Raw genomic sequence first — 22,509 nt, forward strand, 5'->3', positions numbered from 1 at the left:
CCTATGACGGTGGGTTTGACTAGTTTTGTATTTCGTGTTTATAGTGTTAATATATAGAAAAGATGCGCCCTGTGCCTCAAAGCACCTCATTTAATAGTGTTTTAGAGTTTCTAAAATGCTTAGTTTGGGGAAGGTTTTCGTCCTGTTTTCTAAAATTGTGAAAGAAAACTTTAATCGAAAATGTATTTAGCATGGCTGTAGTTTTGATAAATGTACCCTTTGATTCTGAAACATTACCGGTGTATTGATAGTCGTAAGTGCATGTTTCGTTCAATCAATGAGACCGGGACGGCTCCGTATGGAAGCGCTGGCAACCATTTATTGAAACTCTTTAAGACAGCCTCGCCACAAGAGGGCACCCGAGGGTAGCGCATAGTCTTAACCACAACCGGAAGCCGACCTTAACGACCCGGAAGTTGTTTGGAGTCGCGGTTAGCATGGTGTGCATCACCGCAAAACAGTCCGAGTTTATCGCTGAATGAACCGACACTGGATGGGTTTAATCTGGATTAAAGATTAATTTTAAAGGTCGGTGATTGTTTGGATTTGTTTTTTATATTTATAAAGCTGTTTGATTTCTGTTTTTAAGCCTTAACACTGCGATTTAGCACCCGTTTTTAAACCTAAAGTGGATCATTAACGAGTCGGTTAGCATGTTAGCTGTTGACCATAAGTCAAACCTGAGAGTACTTTCTTTTTCATTTAAAACTTATGTAGAGCTATAACGATGGATAGATTATTCAGTACCTGTTATAATTGAATGACAGGTGTGTTTTTTTCATTGAATTATCCCCAAATTCTCAAACAGTTGTCACGTTCATGTGAAGATTTACTGATTTTTATTTTTTTCCGACAAAATGTAATTCCTGTCGGTCAACTAACCAGCTTATCAACTAGTCATTGCAGCTCAAATGTTTTATGTTAAGACCTGAATACACTTAAACGTGGAAATAAGCAGTTAAACTCCTTCCATTCCACCCTTTGTGAAAGCAGCAGAGGATCGGTTCATGAAAAATGTTTTTGTTCCTGTGTGTTTCCAGCTGCCATGGCTCACATCACTATCAACCAGTACCTGCAACAGGTAACCTCTTATCTCTGACCCTTTCCTCTGCCTGAAAAACAAAGCTGTAGGTACTGGTGCTAACATACTGCGGAACTATTGGTGGCTACATACTGGTGATAGTGGCTGCTGGTTTAATCCTAGTGGCAGCTAATTATACTGTACTGGTTATCTGCTGATGGCTACTAATAAGTACAGGTGGGTAGTTGCAGGTCTCAGTAACCATTGTTGGCCACATGTAAGTACTGGAGGTTTTAGGTCCTGGTTGGTACTAATGACTATCATGGCTATGTGTAGCTGCTAGTAGTTTGTACATGTACTGACAACTGGTGGACACTGTTCAGAACTGATGATTACTTGTATTTATTTGTAAGCCCTTCTAACTACCAGCGGTGGCTACTGATTACAGGGCTGTCATGGTGGCTAATTGCTACTGATGACCTCTGACCCCTGACCCTTTACTCTGTCTGAAAATATCGGCACAAAGAAGATACTGCTCCTACTACCATTATGACAAGTGATACTTCAATGTGTAATTCAACCATATGACCTTCAGGGGGCTTCATAGTGTTCACATAGCCACATTAAGACTTGTTGAATCATTGCCTTCTTCTTCGTTGGTGCTTTCAATCTGCAGGTCTACGAGGCCATCGACAACCATGAGGGCTCGTTCTGCGCCGAGCTGCTTTCCTTCAAACACCCACATGTCGCCAACCCTCGGCTCCAGGTGAAGCTCCGCCCACTCAGGTCGATGCACAGCACACAGCGTTGCTAGGATACAACCTCACCCTGTGTGTGTGTTTATTTCAGCTGGCCAATCCAGAAGAAAAATGTCAGCAGCTTCTGGAGCCACCATATGATGAAATGGTTGCAGCTCACCTCAGGTAGGACAGCTGGCAGTCCATCAGAGGTCAATCTGATTTTTAATGTATTGATTATTGATCGGTCAATAATAGTCGCTCACATAGTTGAGTCCTTCGTCTGAACAAACGCACATGCCTCCTTCAGGGAGACTTAGATACTTACATTTTTGGATAGCCAATGAAATGAAAGTGGTTCTGAATCAGAGCTCAAGGTGCATGAAACTGCAGGTAACCATAGCAACACGACTGTGTGTATGTGTTACAGGTGTACCTACGCAGTGGCCAATCATGACTTTGTTGAAGCCTACAAGTTCCAGACCCTCGTTGTCCAATATCCTTCATGATGAAATCACACACACACACACACACAATCAAATAAATACACACTGACTGAATAATATATCATGCAACTTCCAATCGATAGTCTATAATTGATCATTGTCGCTCCTTGACCTCTCACATCCTTCCTGAGGGCCTTCCAGTCTCATAAAGAGGAGAACTGGTGAGTAAACACAGATGTTCATGTGAGAAGTATATTAGCTTAGCTTAGCACAAAGAATGGAAGCAGAGAGAAACTGTTAGCTTTGAAGTAGCTGATGTGAACACGCTGCCTGTGAACGCAGCGTCGCTCTCTGCAGGTTGATGAGTGTGTGTTGTTGGTTTGTGGTTTCAGGGCTCTGCCGGTGATGTTCGCTGTCACGCTGGATCTCAGGATATTTGCCAACAATGTAAGAAGCTTGAAATGAACAGACAAGATGATGATGATGATGATGATGATGAAGATGATGAAGTGAGCTGGGGTTGAACTGTGCATGTTTGTGTGTTCGTCCAGGCGGAGCAGCAGCTGCAGAAGAAGGGCAAAGGTCAGCCGGGCGAGATGTTGGAGAAAGCAGCAGAGCAGCTGATGAGCTGCTTCAGAGTGTGTGCCAGCGACAAGTCAGTTCGCACACACACACACACACTGCATACACACTGAATACACACTTCACACACATGTCAGGACTAAAAGCCGAATGTTATTGGTCTGCAGCAGCAACACACCTGCTCTGTCAGCTGTGTCCTTGTATGTGCAACGATTCCTTATTTGCACACATTAGCCCACATTAGCTTTCCTGTGGAAGTCTCTGTCTTATGTAACTCACAGACACGAAGACTCGTCCTGAAACTCGGCTTGTCGAACGAGTGACTGAACAAACATTCGCCGGTTAAAAGTGCACGGCTGACGTCAGTTTGCAGGCCGGATAGCTGCTGAGCTGCTGCTGTGGTTCTTCCTCTTCGAGCTGCAGCACAAGTTTTAGTTTCCTCTGGTTCTCTGTGGTGTAACACCAGCCAGCTGCTGTCAATCAAACACAGACGGGGACACGCCCCTAACCAGCTGAGCGGAAATGGAGGGTTTCTGATGTTTCCCCAAAAACCGTTTTCTTCCTTTTAATCATGAAAACACATTCAAAGACATGTTGAGCTTATTTCTGGCTACAAAAAGGAAAACTCGAAGACATTTGACTTGAATGTGGAGCTCCTCAGGGAAGCATTCTTGGTCCTATTCTTTTTTCTTTGTATCCTCCCTCTTTTATTACCACCTGCTTAGATTATTCTATCACAGCACATTGAAGTTCCTGAAGACTCCCATTAGAAAGGTGGTGAAACTCACCTTCTTGTCTTTTTAAAGCCTGATTTGCATTTCGTTTAAATATGTTCTCATCACCACCGTTCCTCTTCACTGTGTTTATTTTCCAGTCGTGCAGGGATCGATGACTCTAAGAAGTGGGGGATGATGTTTCTGAGCAACCAGCTCTTTAAGATCTACTTCAAGGTCTGAGCTCACTGTGAGCTGCTCATTCACGATTGACTGAAACTGATTGACGCCTTAAATCAACGTCGACCTTATTATTATGTTGTGTTGTTGTGATGAATCAGATCAACAAGCTGCACCTGTGTAAGCCTCTGATCAGAGCGATCGACAGCTCCAACCTGAAGAACGACTACAGTCCCGCTCAGAAAGTCACCTACAAATACTACGTGGGCCGCAAAGCCATGTTCGACAGCGACTTCAAACCAGGTAACACTGAACAGCTGAACGCTGAGATCAGATTTGTTCGGTTTGGAGGATGTTCTCTAAAGAACGTGGCGTTCAGACTCACAGGTGCTTTGTGACGGACGCCTCAAACAGAGAGAAGATGCGTCTACAGATAATCTGATTGTGTCTCTGCAGCTGAGGAGTTCCTGTCTTTTGCCTTCCACCACTGTCATCGCTCCAGCCAGAAGAACAAGAGGATGATCCTCATCTACCTGCTGCCTGTCAAGATGCTGCTGGTTAGAAATCAGTTGCTTCAGTAAGTTCACACCAGTCCAGATCCCAGTTCTCCCAGTGTGACTGCAGGCTGTCGCTGCCGTTTCAGGGTCACATGCCGACTCACCAGCTCCTGAAGAAATACGACCTCATGCAGTTTGCCGACGTCACCAAAGCTGTGAGGTGAGCAGAGGGTTGGAGGCAGTTACGCAGGAAGTGACATCATGCTGTCAGGCGTTCTCACGGCCGACTCGTTTCTGTGTCTCAGTGAAGGAAACCTGCTGCTGCTGAACGAAGCTTTGTCCAAACACGAGACCTTCTTCATCCGCTGTGGGATCTTCCTCATCCTGGAGAAGCTCAAGATCATCACCTACAGGAACCTCTTCAAGAAAGTGTGAGTTCAGCTGCCGGTGGCAGGTTTTCGATCCCCGTTTGAGCCGCAGGTGACGTCACGATGACCTCCGCCGGCTTCTGTCTGCAGGTATCTGCTGCTCCGGACTCACCAGCTGCCGCTCGACGCCTTCCTGGTGGCTCTGAGGATGATGCAGCTGGAGGACGTGGACATCGACGAGGTGCAGTGTATCCTGGCCAACCTCATCTACATGGTGAGGTCACACATCAGGAAACACCTGGAGGTCGACACAGGAAGTAGACAAACGTTCATCTCTTCTTCTCTGTTTTTTTTTTTTTCTCTCAGGGTCACATCAAAGGTTACATCTCCCACCAGCACCAGAAGCTTGTGGTCAGTAAACAGAATCCGTTCCCTCCTCTCTCCTCTGTCTCCTAGACTACGTTACCCACAATCCCCTCTGGCTGTGACGCTCCATTCAATTCATGCTTTTTTTTTATTTTGTACTGTAAAAAGTTGTTGAATAAAACAGATGCTGGTTTGTACAGCGTGTATCGATTTATTATTGAGCCATCTGTGTTCCCTGGAGGCTTTGGACGGTGCATTGTGGGTATTGGAGTCTTTATTTTAGGCCGTTAGTGTATTTACTCACAATCACTTTTTGTATTTTAGCACTTTAATTTCACAACAAATTTAAATGTGCACAGTTTTGCTGAAGGTAAATTTTAGTGATGATGTCATGTGTGTGCATCCAGGTGAGTGTACACGAATGAAAACACATCATCAGTACAATTTGGATCCTTAATTAAATGGTAAAATAAGGGTTTATTGTCAAAGTTATGTTTGTGTCTCTCTCATAATACTGGAACCACAAGCATCAAGCACATGACAGCACAGACAACACATCCAGAGATCCATCGGTATCTCGTATGAACACAGTTTCAATCATTAAAGAAATATTTGGAGAATGTTTTCTAGTTTAGGAGATAAAAGCCACCAGTTTGGTCCACCGAAGAGATTTTGAGTTAACAGGAAGTTTGATGATGAAAAAAAGCGTTAGCGATTCTCAGGATACTGCGTCACTTGGGGGGTCATGTGATCTTCGGCGGTCTCCACCCGGGGTTTGATCCAGCCCAGGTAGCGGGAAAGTTTGGTGAACACCAGACCGCCGCCATCACAGCCTGCGGATGATGACATCAGAAGCCCGGTCAGAAACGCCGTCTCGCGATCCACAGTGGCAACGGGCGTCCCTGGCAACAGACCGCCGCACTGCCTGCTGCTGACCTCTGACCTCAGACTGCCGTCAGCTTCCGAGGTCTCATGGTTTTGAATCTTTGAACTGTCACTTTTTCCTGCTCCAGTCTCCGTCCCGGGTTCTTCATTTTCATAGTTATGGGCTGGATTCTGGTTCTGGTTCCCTGTTTGTCCATTCAGCCTCTCCTGGGCTACATTTCGGTACCCTGAAGGTCCATTTGTGCTCCTCTGGACTCTGTTTTGGTTCACTAAAGGTCTGATCTGCCTCCCCGCTGCTGCAGTTTCCCTCCTCATGCAGAACATTTTGTTACTGAGCGGATGCGAGACGTTCAGCTGGCGGCGACACTCGTCCAACGTCATGTAGACTAGTTTCTGGGTCCGACTGACCCCCTGTCTCTCAGTGATGCCCATCCTCCCAGAATGCATCAGGATGTTTTCGCTGAAGTCCTTAGTGGGCAGGCAGAGGTGGATGAGGGAGGGGCTGAAGGTAAGGGGGCGGGACAGCTCGAGGAGGGCGAGGTCGTTGTCATGGTGATTTGGATGGAAACGGTCATGGATGTACAGAGCCCGGACAGGGATGAGCATCTTCTCGTCACCTAGGAAACGAGAGACGAGAAAACAATGACACCATCCTAACACAGTATTAAAAAAGAAAGACAATCAACAGTTTAAATGTGGAAATAATATATTTGGTAAATTCAGTTTAATACCGGCGAGCACGTAGAAGTTGGAGGGTCGGAGATCAGATCCTGAGTCCAGGACGAGGCAGCTGACGGCTGTCAGGACAGAGAATCGACCCAGCACCACGCCACCGCACACCTCCACCTGTCTGCTGTTCAGCACGGACACCTGGAGACGACAACAACACCAGGTGAACCCTGATGATTTATGAGTCCTGATGGTGGCGCCACAGGAAACGTCATGGAGTCATTACACTGATTCATCCTCAGGGCTGCAGGAATGTGACCAGCTGACATGTGACAGAAATCTCTGCTCGGCCACTAAATAAAGCTTCATGAAAGAATAACCGATAGCTGATACCTCGCTGTGATTGGCTGATAGTGTCTTACCTGCCAGGGACATTTTCCATGGAGACACATTGACGCAGTCCTGTTGAACGTTTCGGGAAGTCTTCCGCAGGGAAACTTCACTGAGGACACAAAGAGCAGTTGTTAACCAGTATGAACTGGTTTGGTAATGGCGTTGCTTGTATTTCCTGTGGGCGGGTGGAGGTTTGTCAGACCTTCAGGCAGGCAGCTCCGCCCGTTGGCCTGTAGTTTGAATCCCGCCATGCAGGAGCAGGTGAAGGTGTTGTAGGACGCCGTGCACAGCTGGTGACAAGCTGTCGGGCCTTCAGTCGGACACTCGGGGTACCCTGACCCAGACATGAAATAATGAGAGAGAAGCGAGTGAAGTCCTCAACCTTAGCAAACACCACGTGTACGCTGTTGCCATGGAAACAACAGATGAAACAAACCCTGTAGCGTCACAGGTCTGAATGACTTTTTAAGCTAAACTGGAAATTTTTGAGTCATCATCTTACAGGCCACGCCCCTCAGTGGAGGCGGGGCCATCTGAGCCGTGGGTGTGGTCCAACCTGCTTTGGTGGTTTGTGCGGCGGAGGGTGGCTCTCCTCCGTTTTCCAGTGCTCCCAGTTCACAGGCTGGTCCGTAATGGGGGTCGGGGCAGGAGCAGTGGAACCCCCCCACTTTGTCGGTGCAGTTCCCTCCGTGGAGGCAGGGGTTCGGCTCACACTGGTTCCCATCTGCTCAGAGACACCGCCGATCAATCAGACCGATCGGACGTGAGATACATGGAGCGACTGGTCATCATGGATAAATAACAAGAACGCTTCAGGATGTTTGCCATTAAAAAAAAGTGTAAGAAGGAACAAGCCAATACTGCCCTGCATGTTTTAGATGTATCCCTGCTCCAGCACACCTGATTCAAATGAATGGCTCGTTATCAGGCCTCAGCAGAGCCTGGTAACGAGCAGCAGAGCAGGGCAGCTGGTGCAAATCCATCTTTATTTAAATTTGGTGGGGGCTAACCCTTTAAAATTGAAATCAGAGGCGAGAAGAGACGTTTGTCTACAAAAGGATCAAAAAATTATGTGTCTCCAATTCACCTATTCATTTATGGCAATTAAAAAAAAAAATTCAGGTGATTTCTCCCTGCCCACTCTAGCTGATGACATCACTCTAGGGGCAGAAATTCTGAGCATTTTTTGAGAAACTTTATGGTCTTCAGATGGTCAGGGATCGAAAACCATAAGAGATATCAAAAGTGAGCCGAGGTTCATTTTGAGCCGACAAAATTATCTACGTTTTAAAGTTTGAATGAAGTCTCTAGGAGAAAGTATGGCGAGGCAGCGGAAACTTGAAAAAGGCTGAAATCTGAGGAAATTTCCCGCTCATTTCTTATGGGAAATTTTTCTCAAAGCTGCGGGACTAGTTACGCGCCGAAATTCTGGCGGAATATGAAAAATAAGAAGAGATTAGAGTACTGGCTCAAGCTATGCTCGTGCCACTAATTAATGACAGATTCATAAACCCAAGATTACTTTCAAATATGCATAAAAAAATACAAATTTATGAAATTCTGAAAAATTATCACTGAAAAAATCAATAACGTTTAAAAATGACTACCAAAAACAAATAAATAGCACCTCATTTAATGAAATCACCATCAGTTTTAATGATCATCCATATTAATTAATGTTTCGGTCCATTACAACGGCTCAGAAATCACATGTATTGATCATAATAAATAAAGTTTCTTATTGGTTGAAAGCTGAGGTGAAAGAAAACTCACCGTAGTAAACAGTCCAGAAGGCCATCTGTCGAGGAAAAACAACCTTTCAGTTTTACTATAAAACTCAGAATGAGAGAAAGTGTGTGGAAGCAGCCACAGAGTATCAGATTGATCGTTATTGACGAGAGTCGACGGCCGTCTGACCGTCTTCTTGGTGTCTTCGAAGTACTCGCGGGCCTCCTCGTAGCTACACAGTTCCTCGTAACACTCCCGCTCCAGGTTCCCCTGCAGGATCTCCTCCACCAGGAACAGGTTGGCCCGTTTGGACCGCAGGAACACACTGTGGGCCCGCAGGAACACATCGTGGGCCCGCGGAGCCCGAAACACTGCGAGGACAAGACCGACCAATGAGGGAGGAGAATCTGAACCCGCACAGGAAGACTTCCGCCTTCAGTTGTGATTATGACATTTTATGAAATCATTTTTTAATTACTGAAAAAAACTGAATGTACTCACAACTTTTACTCAGAAACATCATAAAATAATTCTGATCAGAATCACTAAAGTAATAAATATTGATGACTCTGTCAGAATTATGACAGTTTGTTCTCGTGTGTATTGTCTTCCTAAATATGACACATCGGGTTATGTGTGACGATAATGACAAAACATTTGATTATGATTATATTTCCCAGTGATAATAAGCTTCTAAACAATATCAAACTAATGACGACATATTTCCATACTTCGTCATAATTTATTCTTAATAAGAAATGATTGTTTTTCTGAATAGACCGTCACTCTGATGATAAGACTGATCCACTGCTGTCGAATCAGGATCTTATATCAAAAGTATGAATTATGACAAACCGAGTTCTACTTAAAACTGAATAATTATCAGAAGCAAGTCATGATTGAGACGAACAAAGTGCAGCCGAGTGTCAACATCAGGACACGCTCAGTGAGTTTTTGTCACAAATAGACCACCATACATTTCCAGTTGATTCCAATATCGGTTGTTGGAGCAGTTTTCTGGCTGATTCGTCGGTTTGGATCTGTTCAAAATCAGTTCATCGACACGCCGAAATCAACTGCGAGCGACAGAAGGCAAAACACAGCAGAGGGTCAAAGGTCAGAGGTCAGAGGTCTTACCTTCTCCTTGGACGAGGAGCTGAAGGAAGCAGCCGAGAGGGAAGAGAAACAGAACGGACGCTCGACAACAGGCCGACATGATGCTGACCGCCATGACACTGACTCCACTGCGACACACACACACACACACACACACACACGATGAGTCACAACCGATTCATCGAACAGAAACATGACGGGAACTTAAATCTTCAATCTGTGACAATAATCCAAATCCAAAATGTCTGTCGTAGTTTGAAAAGCTGGAGATTTAATGACCTCAGTTGGTTCTCAGGATTTCGATGGTCCACATTTTACAAACTGTGATCTCCTGAAACTCGTTAGTCCGGTGGAAGCAGTCCGGCTTCACCTGCACGGGTCGGCTCTGTTCCTGTAAAGAGTTAAAGAGTTCTGGGTAAACGGCGTGTTCCTGCGGTGGACTCTGGCCTGTCCTCAAACCTCACAAAACAAGCAGCAGGTCCGACCTCTGAAACTTCAATATGCAGTTGGCGAGTTTATTCGAGGTAAACAAGGAGGAATTTCATCACCGGGATTAGTCATTTAAAATGAAACAGGAACACATGATGACACCGATCAAATAAAGACAGAACATTAAGAAAAATAAAGAGGACTGATTTTCTGCTTCTGCACTCATTTCCCTGAGCATCGGCATCTCGTGATCCTTCAGAGTTCCTAACTGGACCGAGAGTCTGCGGCCATGCTAGCCGCTCTGTTAGGATAAATTAAATGCTAACATCAGCATGCTACCATGCACACGATGCCAACATGTGATGTTTAATTAGCAGAAAACACAAAGTCCAGCTGAGGCTGATGTGAATGTCTTTCAGTCAGTATTGGACACATTAAACTGTTAACCTGTAAACAGCACGAGAGCTCAATAAAGTTATTATAATTCATGTCTGAACCATATTTCATGACACGTGCTTATCAAAATCGACTGACTAATCAATAACTTCACTTACTGTTTCAGCTCTCTCTTCAGCGTTGATATTTTTCGTGATTCTCTGCATTGATTTGCCTCCAGCTTGGTGAAATGGATTCAGAGCTTAATTCAACTACACACTTCTTCACAAAGAGCAAAAAATAAAAGTAAGTAAATGGAGAATTTAGAATATTTTTACTTTAATCACACAAAAAAACTTCTGCATCGGATGTGTAATATTTTTTATTTGCTCAAAAAGCTCATTTTTGGCAGCGACTGATAAAAAACACATGAAATCAGACATCGGCTCCCACAGCTTTAATTGTTTTTCACTTCCTCCTGCTGCAAACGTTCAATTATACTGAACCACAAACAGCAAATCAAGTCGCTTTAGGCTGCTAACGTCGTAGCATCCAGCAGCTTATGAGACATATGTGTGTGCTCAGAGTTGGTGGAGACCAAAACAGAGCTAAAAGAGGGGGGGTATGTACATTTATCACATCTCTCCGGTGGGATGGTCGTGTCTCTTTGTCAGCTTGATGTGGAAGTAGGCTAATGTTAGCTAGAGCTAGCATGTTAGCCACAGCTACTTTACAAACTGTCAGATGTTGTGTTTTCAGTTTGTTCTGTTGCCCCCAAGTGGCCAAAAAACAAATTAATGCAGCTTTTAGAATATCGCCTATAAAATCAGGTGTACATGTCAAATTATCAAAAAGTTTCTGTGGTTGAAATGTGCCTGTTAAGAAGTCTCAAGCATAAAATGGCTGATTACATGAGATCTGCCGTCTTACAGGAACAGCCTCTTGATGGGGCCGCGGTGCCTCTTCATCCTGCCGCCGCTCTGCTCTTTCGGCATCAGTTTGTCAATGCCGTCACGGATCCAGCGGATGTACTTGGACACCTGGGTGTAGATGCCGTATTTGCCTTTGCGAGCGCAGCCTTCGCCCCAGCTCACGATACCGGTGATAAAATAGGTGTTGCGGTAGCGTGTGACGTGCGGCCCGCCGCTGTCACCTTGGCAGGCGTCCTTGGCTATTTGGTCGTAGCCGGCACAGAACATGCGGGCGGAGATGCGCAGCTGGGTGGATTCCATGCAGGTCAGGCGATCCACGTAGGGGATGGTGAGGCGCTGCAAGATGGTGGACGGCTGCCGACCCTCGCCGAGACGGCCGAAGCCGCTGACCATGCCGTCCGGCTGCCGCATTAGCACCTGCAAGAGGAGGTAAGAAAGGTGGAGGCTGCTGTACCCTCATGTTTACCATCAGTCCTCACAGTGCACATATTTCCCAAAATGTCAAAATGTTAAATGAGTTACTTTTTGGAAACATACGGTTTAAGTTATAAAAGTGGTTTGACTCGTGTAAAGCTTCACCTTTTCTGCAAAATTTGGCTCAGGTATGCAGGCGGGTAGGATGAACCTGGTGAACTTGATGGGCGTGGCCAGCTTGATGAGTGCGATGTCATTGTGGTAGGTTTCTGGCCTGTATTTATTGTGGGTGATTATAGTTTCCACTTGGTGAGTGGCCTCATTGCCATGATCCACCAACACGTCAAACTCACCTGATTGAACAGAAATAACAAGCAGCTGAGTCGCACAATTTCTTTATTAATTGGACAATTACAAATATGGACAATAATAATGAAAGAAAAAATGTGAAATAATTTCATACAGGCCAACACATGATCACATCACAAACTCTTAATCTTACCGTATTAAAGTATTTGTATCTCATAATTACATAATTACTGTACACTCCACATATGTGCACCTGAACGGCAGCATGTGATTCGTCGAGTGATTCGGCTGATGGTGACTGGTCAGTCTACTTACCGAGCCTGACGTACATGTAGCGTGTTTGGTTCATGCAGTGGGCGGCAGTCAGGATGATGTATTCGTTGAGGATGGTTCCTCCGCAGAACCCCCGGTCCTCCTCGTTCAGTAGAAGAGCCTGCCAGGATGAGATGGGACAAAAACAGTTCATATTACGCAAATGATGGATTTCCAGATGCCAATATTGCCAATGCGATGACAACAATGGACACCTGGATAAGAGCTGACTTCCAGGTGTCAACATAAAGACAATAATGAACACCCTAATGATAATATACTCCCAGGTGTTTACATACATTACAATGATGAACTCCCAGGTTTCCCATGTACCCAAATAGAGGCAATAACGGACACCTGATAATGGGGTCCTCGGTGTCCATGTTGAGACAATAATTGACTCCCAGTTGAAAACATCACTCTGTCATGGCAATCCTCTTTTTCTTATATTGGGATCTCGTTGCAAAACAGGTCATGATCTGGTAGGTATGTTGTTGTTCATTTAAAAAACTGTACCTGCCACGGGCACTCCCCTGGTGGACAGTCCTCTCCGTTGACGATGCGGGTCAAACCCGCCCTTTGAGAGGTGATGAGTTCCTCGAGAAGCTCGTATTCTGGCAGAATTTTGCTGAGGCTGCTGTTCTCGGACAGTGAGGACCCCGAGAGATCGACCGGTGTGGTGGAGTTGATGGTGGTGTTGAGGTCTGTCGAGTTAGACCCGGGAGCGTCGTTCTCTGTTGTGTTCTTCCGCTCATACCTGAAAACAGTCCGGATGTTTTCGGTGATGAGGGCACCACATTTGAAGTTCTCTGCAAGAGATGATGTGAGGTTTAGAAGTCAATGCTGATTAGATTCTGATATTTCTCATGAACAAAACCTTGAGGATTCTTCACCTGAGGACCCTGACTGTTGCCGGATAATGATTAGCCCGGAGTTGTAGCAATGTCATGCGTGTGGTCATTTGAGACAGTCATTAGGCCTCACCACTCTTTTCTGGGTGAAAATATTATTTATATTATGCCTCATTCCCACAGTCTGATCATGTAGACTCTTTTCTCACCGTTGGAGCTGCAGGATTTGTCATCTTGTTCCAGGAAATATCCATCAGCGCAGGAGCACTGAACGTTTCCTCCGGCAACGTTGCAGAAGTGTTCGCAACCACCGTTTTTGTTCTCACAGAGCTCGGGAATAACTGCAATGACATAGGAAACACTGTGTAGACGGGGATTACAGAGAGGGAAAACACGCTTCCAGAAAACCTTCAGACTGTCTATAAGGTGGTTGGGCGTTTTGGGTTTTGCTAAAGGAAAAGAGCTTGACCCCCTCTGTTCAGAGTGACTGCGGTTCTGTACCGATTTCACAGTTGAAGCCTTGATATCCGGCCTGGCAGTAACAGTCGTAGCTACCAATTCCGTCTTTGCAAAGTCCTCCATGTGCGCAGGGCATCGACTCACATGCATCGCCATCTGCAGGACAAACACAGCAGATTAAATCAGAGTTTTGATGAGATGTAAGTTGTAACATAGGACCCTCTGGACAGACGGCAAAATGCATCAAATATGCACAAACTTTGACCTGTAATGGTGAATATCAGATATAATATAGATATAATTTCTGTACCTGCTTTCCTTTCTGCATTTCAGGCTTTACAAAGATTAGTCTGGTTACTTTTTAATATCTTGGCTATGAAAGGTGCAGCCATTGATTTTGTTACAGCACCTGATAACATCCCCAAACTACCTAAATTTCCTTGCAGCACACTGTTACTGTATTAAATCTCAGTGTTTCTACAATGTTTCTAAACTAACCAGTATTCTGACAACACTAGATAAATGTCTTACCAACGTATTTGGCCCAGAATTCATTCTGCAAAAAAGAAAAACAGAAAATGAAATAGTTCAAAACAACTTCATCAGTTTGCCTCAGCGAAAGGTTAATCCAGGTGTTCTGGACCTCCGTGGAGTTTAAACCAGAACCTGGAGCTTTAAAAGCAAAGAAACCTCAATCAAAAGTCCTTTTTATGTTTTTGTCTTGTTTGCTAGCAGTCAACGAAACAAACCAAGAAATGGCTCCGATGCTGATTGTTCCTGAAGCTGCTGTGTCTTCTTTTACATTCCTGTTCCTGCACTTGGTCAATAAAGAAAATAATCACGTAAATTAGACGTTGGAGCTGTTGGAACTTTGGAGTTGTTTATATTAGGATTTGTTTTCTGCTACTGATGGAGCTAGGCTAGCAGCCGGCTTCCAGTCTTTGTGCTACACTAGCTTAAACTAGGCTAGGCTAGGACGCACAGTCTTGTCTTCTAACACTGGGAACCACTTAAGTTTTGGATTTTGTTTGACAGCAGTGTTTTGGTGTGTAGTTTCAGGAGGTGCCTACAGTTTTCTCAGCGTTTTCGAAGATCTCTCGTGCCTCCTCCCAGTCGCAGCGCTCCTCCACGCACTCCCTCTCCATGTTGCCTTGTTTAACCTCCTCCAAAAAGCTGTTGGCTCGTCTCCGCCGGGTCAGCACCTGACTGGCTGCCTTCCCGTCCATGAAGACTGGCGAGAGAACAGAAATGATGCAAACATTCATTACATTACATAAACTGTTAGCATGCTAACACGCTAAACTAAGATGGAGACAATGGTAAACATTATACCTGCTGAACATTAGCTTGTTAGTATTGTAAATGTGAGCATGTTAGCATGCTGATGTTAGCATTTAGCTCAAAGTAAGCTGTGTCTAAGTACAGCCTCGCTAAGCTGCTAGCAACTTTCGAAACTTTATATTATAACAATAATGGCAATAAAATAAAATGTCAAATAAAAATGTCTCCAGATGTGAAAAATTTGCTTGAACGGACATGATGCGTCTGAATGTTGTCCTCGTGTGATGTCACTTGAGTCAGTTGGGGACTTAAGTGGAGTAATCATATGTAGGAAGTTTCTAATTTGAAAACAGACAGAAAGGCCCAATCATGGCCCAGCAGGAGGTTGATTTGTCCAATGAGATGTAAGAAAGGTTTCATGTTGGTGTCTGAGTGAAGGAAAGAGCTGTCAGTCATCAAGAATGAAAAATATGTTGACACACACACAACATGCTAAACACACAAAATGGAAAAAGGTCAAATGTCACCTGCCGGCCGCCAGTCAACACACAGCCCCCACCCCCACCCCCATCACCACCACCCAAAACACACTGTCAACATGGTGGTGCCTCTTTCCCCCCCGCTTTAACTCCATATTCTCCCTCTCTTCTTCATCCCTGAAGGTTCAGATTTTAGCCAACGTACCTACGTGAGCGGCGGCCAGGTGGAGCAGCAGGAGGCCGAGGGACAGTCGGTGAAACCACAACATGGCCCCGGGTGGATGTGAGCTCGGCTGGAAAGACCTCCGTGTGCTGAGGGGAAGTAATGGAGTCTGAATGTGGAGAGGGAGAGAAGGAGGGGAGGTAGAGAGGCCAATGACCTGTATGAAGAGAGAGGGAGAGGGGGGAGGAAGAGGTGGGGACATGTTGAAACAGCACCTATTGGACCGGCGGGGCTTAGCTTCAGACTTCCTGCCGAGACCTGAGCCAAAAAAGACTGTGTCCATAACAACGAGAGTCAGCCGCATGAATCAGAGTGATGGTGGGAGGAAGCAGTTATTCACATTTTCTTTTGCAGGTTTTTTGGAAATTCATATAAAATCTATGCTGCATTTGGATGGAAACAGGGACTTCTGGAAGTGATTGATGATGGATGATGGAGGATCTTCCACATCTCCCTTGTACAAGCTTGTACGAGGGAGGAGGAGGAATTCATCTCTGAAATGTTGCCTGATTTCTTTTGGCAGCGCCTCAGAGGGGGCAGAGATTTACAGTAACACTGACTCAACGTTGAGGTCGATGGGGTCGCCACTTCCTGCACTGCAGCCAATCACCTCAGGGGGCCTAGTAGTGAATGTCCAAACTGATCAATATTTACTCTGTGGACAGAAACGCTGATCAGCTGCTGCCCCTCAACCACCACTGAGCAAGTATTCAGTCTTTGTACTTCAAAAGTAGCAATGCCACTATTTAAAAAAGTAAAAGTCCTGAAAATGACTCGTAAGTTTTCTCAGCAAAACGTACTTACAGTATCAAAGTAAAAGTACTTATTTCTCAACATGTTAGCAGTATTTTAATGTAGGTGACTGTAGTTCAGCTAGTTTTATAAACTTATGGGTAGTTAAATTTACTGTTTAACAATACTTTAAATCTCCATCTGCAATTTAACTTCATCTGTGAGATAAATGTAGAAGTAAAAGTAAAAGTAGAAACAAGCATGAAGTGAAAGTACAAGTACCTCAGAACTGGAGTAAATACTCAAGTAAATGTAATCATTAGAGTCGTGATTTAGAACCACAAACTCGCCCACAATAAAACAGACATTTTATATTTAGATTTGAAATATTGAAGAAAAACTAAGATATAAAGTAATAAAAGCAGAAAAAAATATTGAAATTAATGAATAAAGTGATAATATTGCTAATAAAGATAAATATGAAAAAAAGAATTATCGCACACATTTGTTATTATTAAGAAATTCAACAGACTCAATTTAAAATGTCTGTTTTGTTTTTGCCATAGAAAATGCTGTAAATTGGTGTTTGAACAGCGTAACAGGTATTATGTGTGAAAATATTCTCATTGATCACAAACGATCCTCTGCTTCTCAATCAGTAACATTTATTCAGCATCTCAACTTTACAGCCAATAAATCACCTCTGATCATAAATAAAGAACAAACAGGCCTGATTGATTTTTCACATTTCAATCTAAAAAACACGAAAATGTTTCATGATGACAAAGAATTAAATCTTCAGCGGCAGTTCGCTCATAAATCATCTTTTATTGAACTAGTTTCTGTTCCAGCAGGTCAAAATCCATGACTGCAGCTTCCGCTGTTGGCTTCTCATTGGCTGTCGTCATGATGCCCTCCACCCAGTCCACAAAGTTGGCCATGTTGGTGTACACCCCATAATACCCTGGTTGTGGACAGCCCCGCCCCCAGCCGACCACGCCTGTCAGGAAGTGGGTGGAGCCATAGGGCGTGACCAGTGGGCTTCCGTCGTCACCACGGCAACTCTGCTGGCCGCCCTCCAGGTACCCCGCACACAGCATGTTGTCGGTGAAGTTGAACTGGGCTCTCTGGGAGCACTGGGAGTTCTGGATGATGGGGACGGAAAATTTGCGGAGGACAGGGGACAGCGGGGCAGTAGGCATGGCGCCGTGCTCCTCATTGCCCCCCACGGTCCTCTTTCCCCAGCCGGACACGGTGTGGTAGCGGACCAGCAAGAGCTCCCGCTGGGAGAAGTCTTTGGTCGGCAGGCAGACGGGGATGGCGTGACGGTTCAAGGTGACGGATCGGCTCAGCTGCAGCAAGGCGACGTCGCTGTCGCCTGTCTCTGCGACGTAGCTTTCGTGGGCCATCGCCATGGAAACAGGTATCCTCTGTTCTGTGCCCTCTTCCACATCCAAGTTGTGTTCCCCTGGTAACGGAACAAAAACCGTCACGTGAGACGTCAGACAGCTCTACAAATCCAAACACCTTCCAGGAACAACTTCATAAAGCAACTTCACAGAACGACTTTACGGAACAACGCGACAGAAAAACCTTTTCTTTTTTCAAGATTTTCAAGATATTACGGAAAACTTCTCCTTGAAACCATTTACGGAAAAGACAACTTTAGTAAACTTTACAAACTTTTTCGAAGTAATGACATTTACATTTGACACTACAGAAGAGTGATTTCGAAGTGCAGCTGAACTGAATCAAAAGCACAGATTAGTTACCTGCCACCACAGTCAGGTCTTGGGGGTTGTTGCCATGGATACAGTGGGCAGCTGTGACAACCCAGTCAGGATTGATTAGAACACCTCCACAGTGACTGGATCCGTGTAACTGAACCAGAACCTGATGAACAGACAGACAGAGACGGAGTTTCTGGAACTAGCACCGTATCTGCAACATTTTGGTCCAGATCAACAACTTTTGGCCACATTTCTGTTGAATTTGCTGTGTATATCCCTAACTAACGGGACGAATCTTAAGGGTTTTAGTGAGTCGTTTGACTGAAATATCAAACCCAGAGGATGTCCCGTTACATTTTAATAGTCCAATGATCAAGCAGCAGAGGTAGAGCAGTGCTTACCTGCCAAGGACACTCTCCTTTGGGACAGTGATTAGCTCCCACCAGCCTAGTCTGACCCACGACACTCAGGTTCCCGCCTGTCTCCTGTGGAGCCAGCTGACCACACGGATACTCCACTGTCACACAGGGAAAACAGACCTGGTCAGACCTGGTTTCACCAGACCACTAATTCTAAAGAGCGAGCAACACTTGTGATATACTGGCTTTTAGCAATGTGCAGAGGAGCAGCTGGCTGTGAACCTCGCTGATCACATGTTCTGAATGTGTAACTGAAGGATTCGATTATCCACAAGGAGCTGAATCCTTCCGAGCTGACGCCTCAATATCTTCCTGAACAAATTCTCATTTAGCAGCTTGCAAGAGTGTTAATATTTAGATCACAGTTTGAGCTGAAACAGCTGGTCAGTTAATCGATTATGTAATTTTTAGGCAGAAACACCCCCAAAAAGTCACACATTCTGGTTTCTTTCCTGGTTCCACATGTAAATATTGGTTTTCTGAGACATCTGTGATATTAAACTGAAAACCAATGTTTCAGCATTTTAGAAACAATAATCGGCAGTTTAATATAACATGAAAACACTCATCAGTTTCTGTCCTGTTTATTCTTTCCTCTGTTTTTGTTTTTGTTGTTCAGAGCTGTACGTCCTGAAATGCTGCCCTCTGCTGGTCATTGGCTTAATCCTCTCAGAGGGTTAATTTCACAGGACGCTCAGAAGGAACGCTGAATGCACGGGTAGGCGTGTATACTACCAACTATAATACTCACCAACATGTTATCACAGTGAATGCAAGTACAGTAGCGCTTTAAAGAAGCAGTAGTTTGGGAGTATTTGTACCCTGAGGGACACACTGTCGTCCGTCTGCTGCCAGTTTGTATCCGTCAGCGCAGAAACATCTCCGAGTTTCTGCTGAGCCGTCACAGAAGTGCTGACACTGTCCGTTCTGGTAAAGACACTTCAGTAGGTCCTCCACCACTGAGGAGAGTAAACGTTATTCAAACATAGTATTATAACATTCATTTACATTTAATTTAGAAAGAAAATAACAGGATGAGTGCAAAGCTGCGTCCATGAAACCTGTTTTTATTTGCATTTTTCTTACCCATCTCACAGTTTTGTCCTCCAAAGCCCTCAGGACAGTAACACTGGAAGGAGGTCCCCATGTGGACACATGTCCCGTTGTTCTGACATGGGTCGGGAATGCAGGGGTCACGACCTGATGGAAAATAATCCTAACACTTTTTAATAGAGACCCATTTTATCATTATTAATATTACTAATGTTGTGATCATTTCTGATGTACAATCATATGCAACAAAATAATTATTGACCAGACAACAAAGTGTTAAACTATATTAATGTGTTACACTGCAGAACCAGAAGAGGACAACATGCACAGCAGGCTGATTGGATGTTTGTTTCCCAGACAACAGAAGAATGAGGATCAATAAGATGTGATCACAGTGTTTGGAAAGAAAGATACTGATAAATCAATATCTGAACAAATCAATACACTGATCACAGGTGGAGCGTGTTAAGACAAACGGACATTTCACAACATGAAACTTATTTTTCTTCATTGTGTCATCTGGTTTGTTCAAGAAAACCGTGATGTAAATCAGCTCATTTAACTTCTGCTCTACAGGAAAGTCAAACCCTTTTAATAAGATGTGAACCAAACAAAGATGGCCACACATGAGCAGCGACCAGTTCAGTACAGTCGTTTTATTTTTATTAAAAATTCAGTCATCATGTAGATAAAAGCATTAAGCCTGATCCAAAAACAGCCACACAGATATTAGATATTTAATTAGATATTTGTTCTAAACTGTTTTTACGTAGTTTAAATGTTTTAATCCACAGTATGCACACGGTTAATCGACCTTCCCAACATTCCTCAGATAGTGATATAAAGGTGTTACTCACGGTTATACGTCAGCCAGAACTGATTCTGCAAAGAACAAACACATGAACATAAATAACTTTTACATTTCTGTCCTATTAATTATTAATAATAATCAGGTTGCACCAATTTGTAACAGAAGTTTTGCCACCAAAATGACCTGCATCCAGTAGGTAGTTCAGTCGAGTGAGGATGCTAACGTGCTAACTGTTTAGCACATTAAGGTGTTTTTGTGTAACATGTTTTCCAAACTTAGGATAAATGTTCTGTTACTGCTCAAAAGACAAAATGAGGAAGCTGCAGACCTACAAGTTCAACAAAATCTTAACTTCTAAAGAGCGACGCTTTGCTAAAACCTCTCTTACTATGCTAACAGTACTGCTAGCTGGTGTTTGGCAGTTTGTGCTAGGCTAACAAAGAAACTAAGTGAAAATTTAGCTTTTTTTAGTGATGCACAATTAACCTGCCTGAAAATTTGACAGAAAGAAGAATGAACAAAAGATGTTTTTAATGTAGCTCATGTTGTTTGTCCAGAAAGCTAAAGCTAATGCTAACATTTAACGCTGTAGAGTTAAGCCACGAGAATTAACTCAGTTTCATATGAACATATATCTTGTGCAAACCTCTCATGTTTAACAAAGAATGACGGCCATATTTTCCTGAAATGAACGTCTGCTAACAGCTAAAGTTCGGGAGTCCTCATGCTCGTTCTGTTTCTTCTTTATGCAACAACCTAAATTTGGTGTTAATTTTGTGTGAATGAGTACGATTGGAGGAGCCCGCGACTCTGACCGTCTTGTCGTCGTCCTCGAAAACTTCTCGAGCCTCCTCGTAGTCGCACACCTCCTCGATGCATTCCCTCTCCAGGTTTCCTTGTTGCATCTCCTCCAGGAAGCCGCTGTTTGCTCGCCGCCATCGCCGCAGCACTGCGCTGGCCTCGCGCCTCTCGACAAACACTGAGCCAGATGATGAAATACCACCACATCACACGTAGAAACACTTCAGGGAGGTTGCATGAAGAAACTTTTGCTTCTAAATGTCATGAATTAATTCTGAATTCTAAATAAAGTGTCCCAGATGTGTCCTTAAGCTGCACCTTTAAATTCTAGAGCTGTTTTATGGTCATTTCTTAATTGATGCTGTCTAACTGTGACATGTCTAACATGCTAACTGAACTTTTTTTTCCCAAGTGAACTGACCTGCAGCAGCAGCGATGCCTGAAAGCAGAATCCAGCTGGTGCAGCAGCTCCTCAGCAGCATGTTGTGTTCAGTGTCTCAGCAAAACAGGACAAATGGTGTTTTCAGGAGAGATGGGGCCTTTTTAGTCCACGCCCCCCGGGCCTCAGACCCTTGGAGTCAGTTTTTAACCAGGTCAGTAAACACATCTGCATTTCTAGTTACTATTGATCGATAGATTATCTGCAGATGAGTGAAAAATATTAGTACCAGGGCTGGAAGTAGGACTCACAGCACCAATACAATGATCTCAAGGTACTCCATTAAAATCTGCATTCAAAAACAATTAAGAAGAAGTACAGAGGTACCATCTGCTCCATGAAGTTAGTATCTGTAGAAGTATTCATTCTGCAGTAAAATGTTTACTGAAAACAATGTTATTAGATTGTTAATTAAGTGCAGATTAAGTTTGTTTTTCTGTAGAAAATCTTGAAGTGGACGAGAAGTATAAATTAGCTTAAAATGGAAACACTTCAGTCAGGACCTCAAGCTTGCACGTAGATCAAGTACAATAGTGGAGTAAATGTACTCGGAAACATTCCACCACTGAACACGTGACACTCTCCTTGGACTGTAGGAACGTAAAACACACACACACTTACACACGCACACACAGCCATTTACACAATTGCGAAATTAGCAAACAGACTTAAAACTGTGTGAGCATGCAGCGCACACACGCGAATACAAGGCACTACACATGTACGTGTACACTACACATGTACATGTGTAGTGAAATG

General features: G+C 44.2%; 3 protein-coding genes across 3 annotated transcripts; 1 reads left to right on the forward strand and 2 right to left on the reverse strand.

Annotated features, from left to right (window-relative positions):
• The first annotated feature begins 406 nt into the window (after window positions 1-406).
• Window positions 407-5,101, forward strand: pcid2 (PCI domain containing 2). The gene is made up of 15 exons (XM_041966129.1): window positions 407-528; window positions 1,041-1,081; window positions 1,698-1,787; window positions 1,871-1,944; window positions 2,189-2,254; window positions 2,384-2,425; window positions 2,597-2,651; window positions 2,756-2,859; window positions 3,661-3,736; window positions 3,841-3,982; window positions 4,136-4,236; window positions 4,323-4,396; window positions 4,482-4,607; window positions 4,695-4,818; window positions 4,911-5,101. The coding sequence occupies exons 2-15, from the start codon at window positions 1,046-1,048 to the stop codon at window positions 4,998-5,000; spliced, it is 1,200 nt and encodes a 399-aa protein (XP_041822063.1). The 5' UTR covers window positions 407-528; window positions 1,041-1,045; the 3' UTR covers window positions 5,001-5,101.
• A 517-nt stretch (window positions 5,102-5,618) lies between these two features.
• prozb (protein Z, vitamin K-dependent plasma glycoprotein b) lies at window positions 5,619-9,816 on the reverse strand. The gene is made up of 8 exons (XM_041966692.1): window positions 9,723-9,816; window positions 8,775-8,956; window positions 8,631-8,655; window positions 7,466-7,581; window positions 7,060-7,180; window positions 6,887-6,966; window positions 6,527-6,665; window positions 5,619-6,412 (listed from the first exon to the last, which is right to left on the reverse strand). The coding sequence occupies exons 1-8, from the start codon at window positions 9,814-9,816 to the stop codon at window positions 5,619-5,621; spliced, it is 1,551 nt and encodes a 516-aa protein (XP_041822626.1).
• A 1,615-nt stretch (window positions 9,817-11,431) lies between these two features.
• Window positions 11,432-21,793, reverse strand: LOC121627666. Its single transcript, XM_041966693.1, has 17 exons — window positions 21,733-21,793; window positions 21,326-21,489; window positions 20,557-20,581; window positions 19,733-19,846; window positions 19,468-19,605; window positions 18,629-18,744; window positions 18,270-18,390; window positions 17,334-17,965; window positions 15,748-15,874; window positions 14,853-15,013; window positions 14,314-14,338; window positions 13,825-13,938; window positions 13,533-13,664; window positions 12,989-13,281; window positions 12,476-12,593; window positions 12,017-12,204; window positions 11,432-11,854 (listed from the first exon to the last, which is right to left on the reverse strand). The coding sequence occupies exons 1-17, from the start codon at window positions 21,791-21,793 to the stop codon at window positions 11,432-11,434; spliced, it is 2,952 nt and encodes a 983-aa protein (XP_041822627.1).
• Between the last annotated feature and the right edge of the window lie 716 nt (window positions 21,794-22,509).

Source organism: Chelmon rostratus, chromosome 24 (genome assembly GCF_017976325.1).
Source record: "Chelmon rostratus isolate fCheRos1 chromosome 24, fCheRos1.pri, whole genome shotgun sequence".
In the NCBI taxonomy this organism is placed as follows: Eukaryota; Metazoa; Chordata; class Actinopteri; order Chaetodontiformes; family Chaetodontidae; genus Chelmon; species Chelmon rostratus.

Bases quoted from the DNA above. Each gene is read 5' to 3' on its own strand.
- pcid2 (XM_041966129.1), top strand. From the start codon at position 1,046: ATGGCTCACATCACTATCAACCAGTACCTGCAACAG. The intron at 1,082-1,697 runs GTAACCTCTTAT...TTCAATCTGCAG, and splicing joins TCAACCAGTACCTGCAACAG to GTCTACGAGGCCATCGACAA. The intron at 4,608-4,694 runs GTGAGTTCAGCT...TTCTGTCTGCAG, and splicing joins AGGAACCTCTTCAAGAAAGT to GTATCTGCTGCTCCGGACTC.
- LOC121627666 (XM_041966693.1), bottom strand. From the start codon at position 21,793: ATGCTGCTGAGGAGCTGCTGCACCAGCTGGATTCTGCTTTCAGGCATC. The intron at 12,205-12,475 runs GTAAGTAGACTG...CTGTTCAATCAG, and splicing joins CTACATGTACGTCAGGCTCG to GTGAGTTTGACGTGTTGGTG. The intron at 11,855-12,016 runs GTGAAGCTTTAC...CTCCTCTTGCAG, and splicing joins AGCCAAATTTTGCAGAAAAG to GTGCTAATGCGGCAGCCGGA.
- prozb (XM_041966692.1), bottom strand. From the start codon at position 9,816: ATGGCGGTCAGCATCATGTCGGCCTGTTGTCGAGCGTCCGTTCTGTTT. The intron at 8,957-9,722 runs GTAAGACCTCTG...TTGTCCTCGCAG, and splicing joins GCTCCTCGTCCAAGGAGAAG to TGTTTCGGGCTCCGCGGGCC. The intron at 7,181-7,465 runs GCACTGGAAAAC...GGGTACCCCGAG, and splicing joins GACCAGCCTGTGAACTGGGA to TGTCCGACTGAAGGCCCGAC.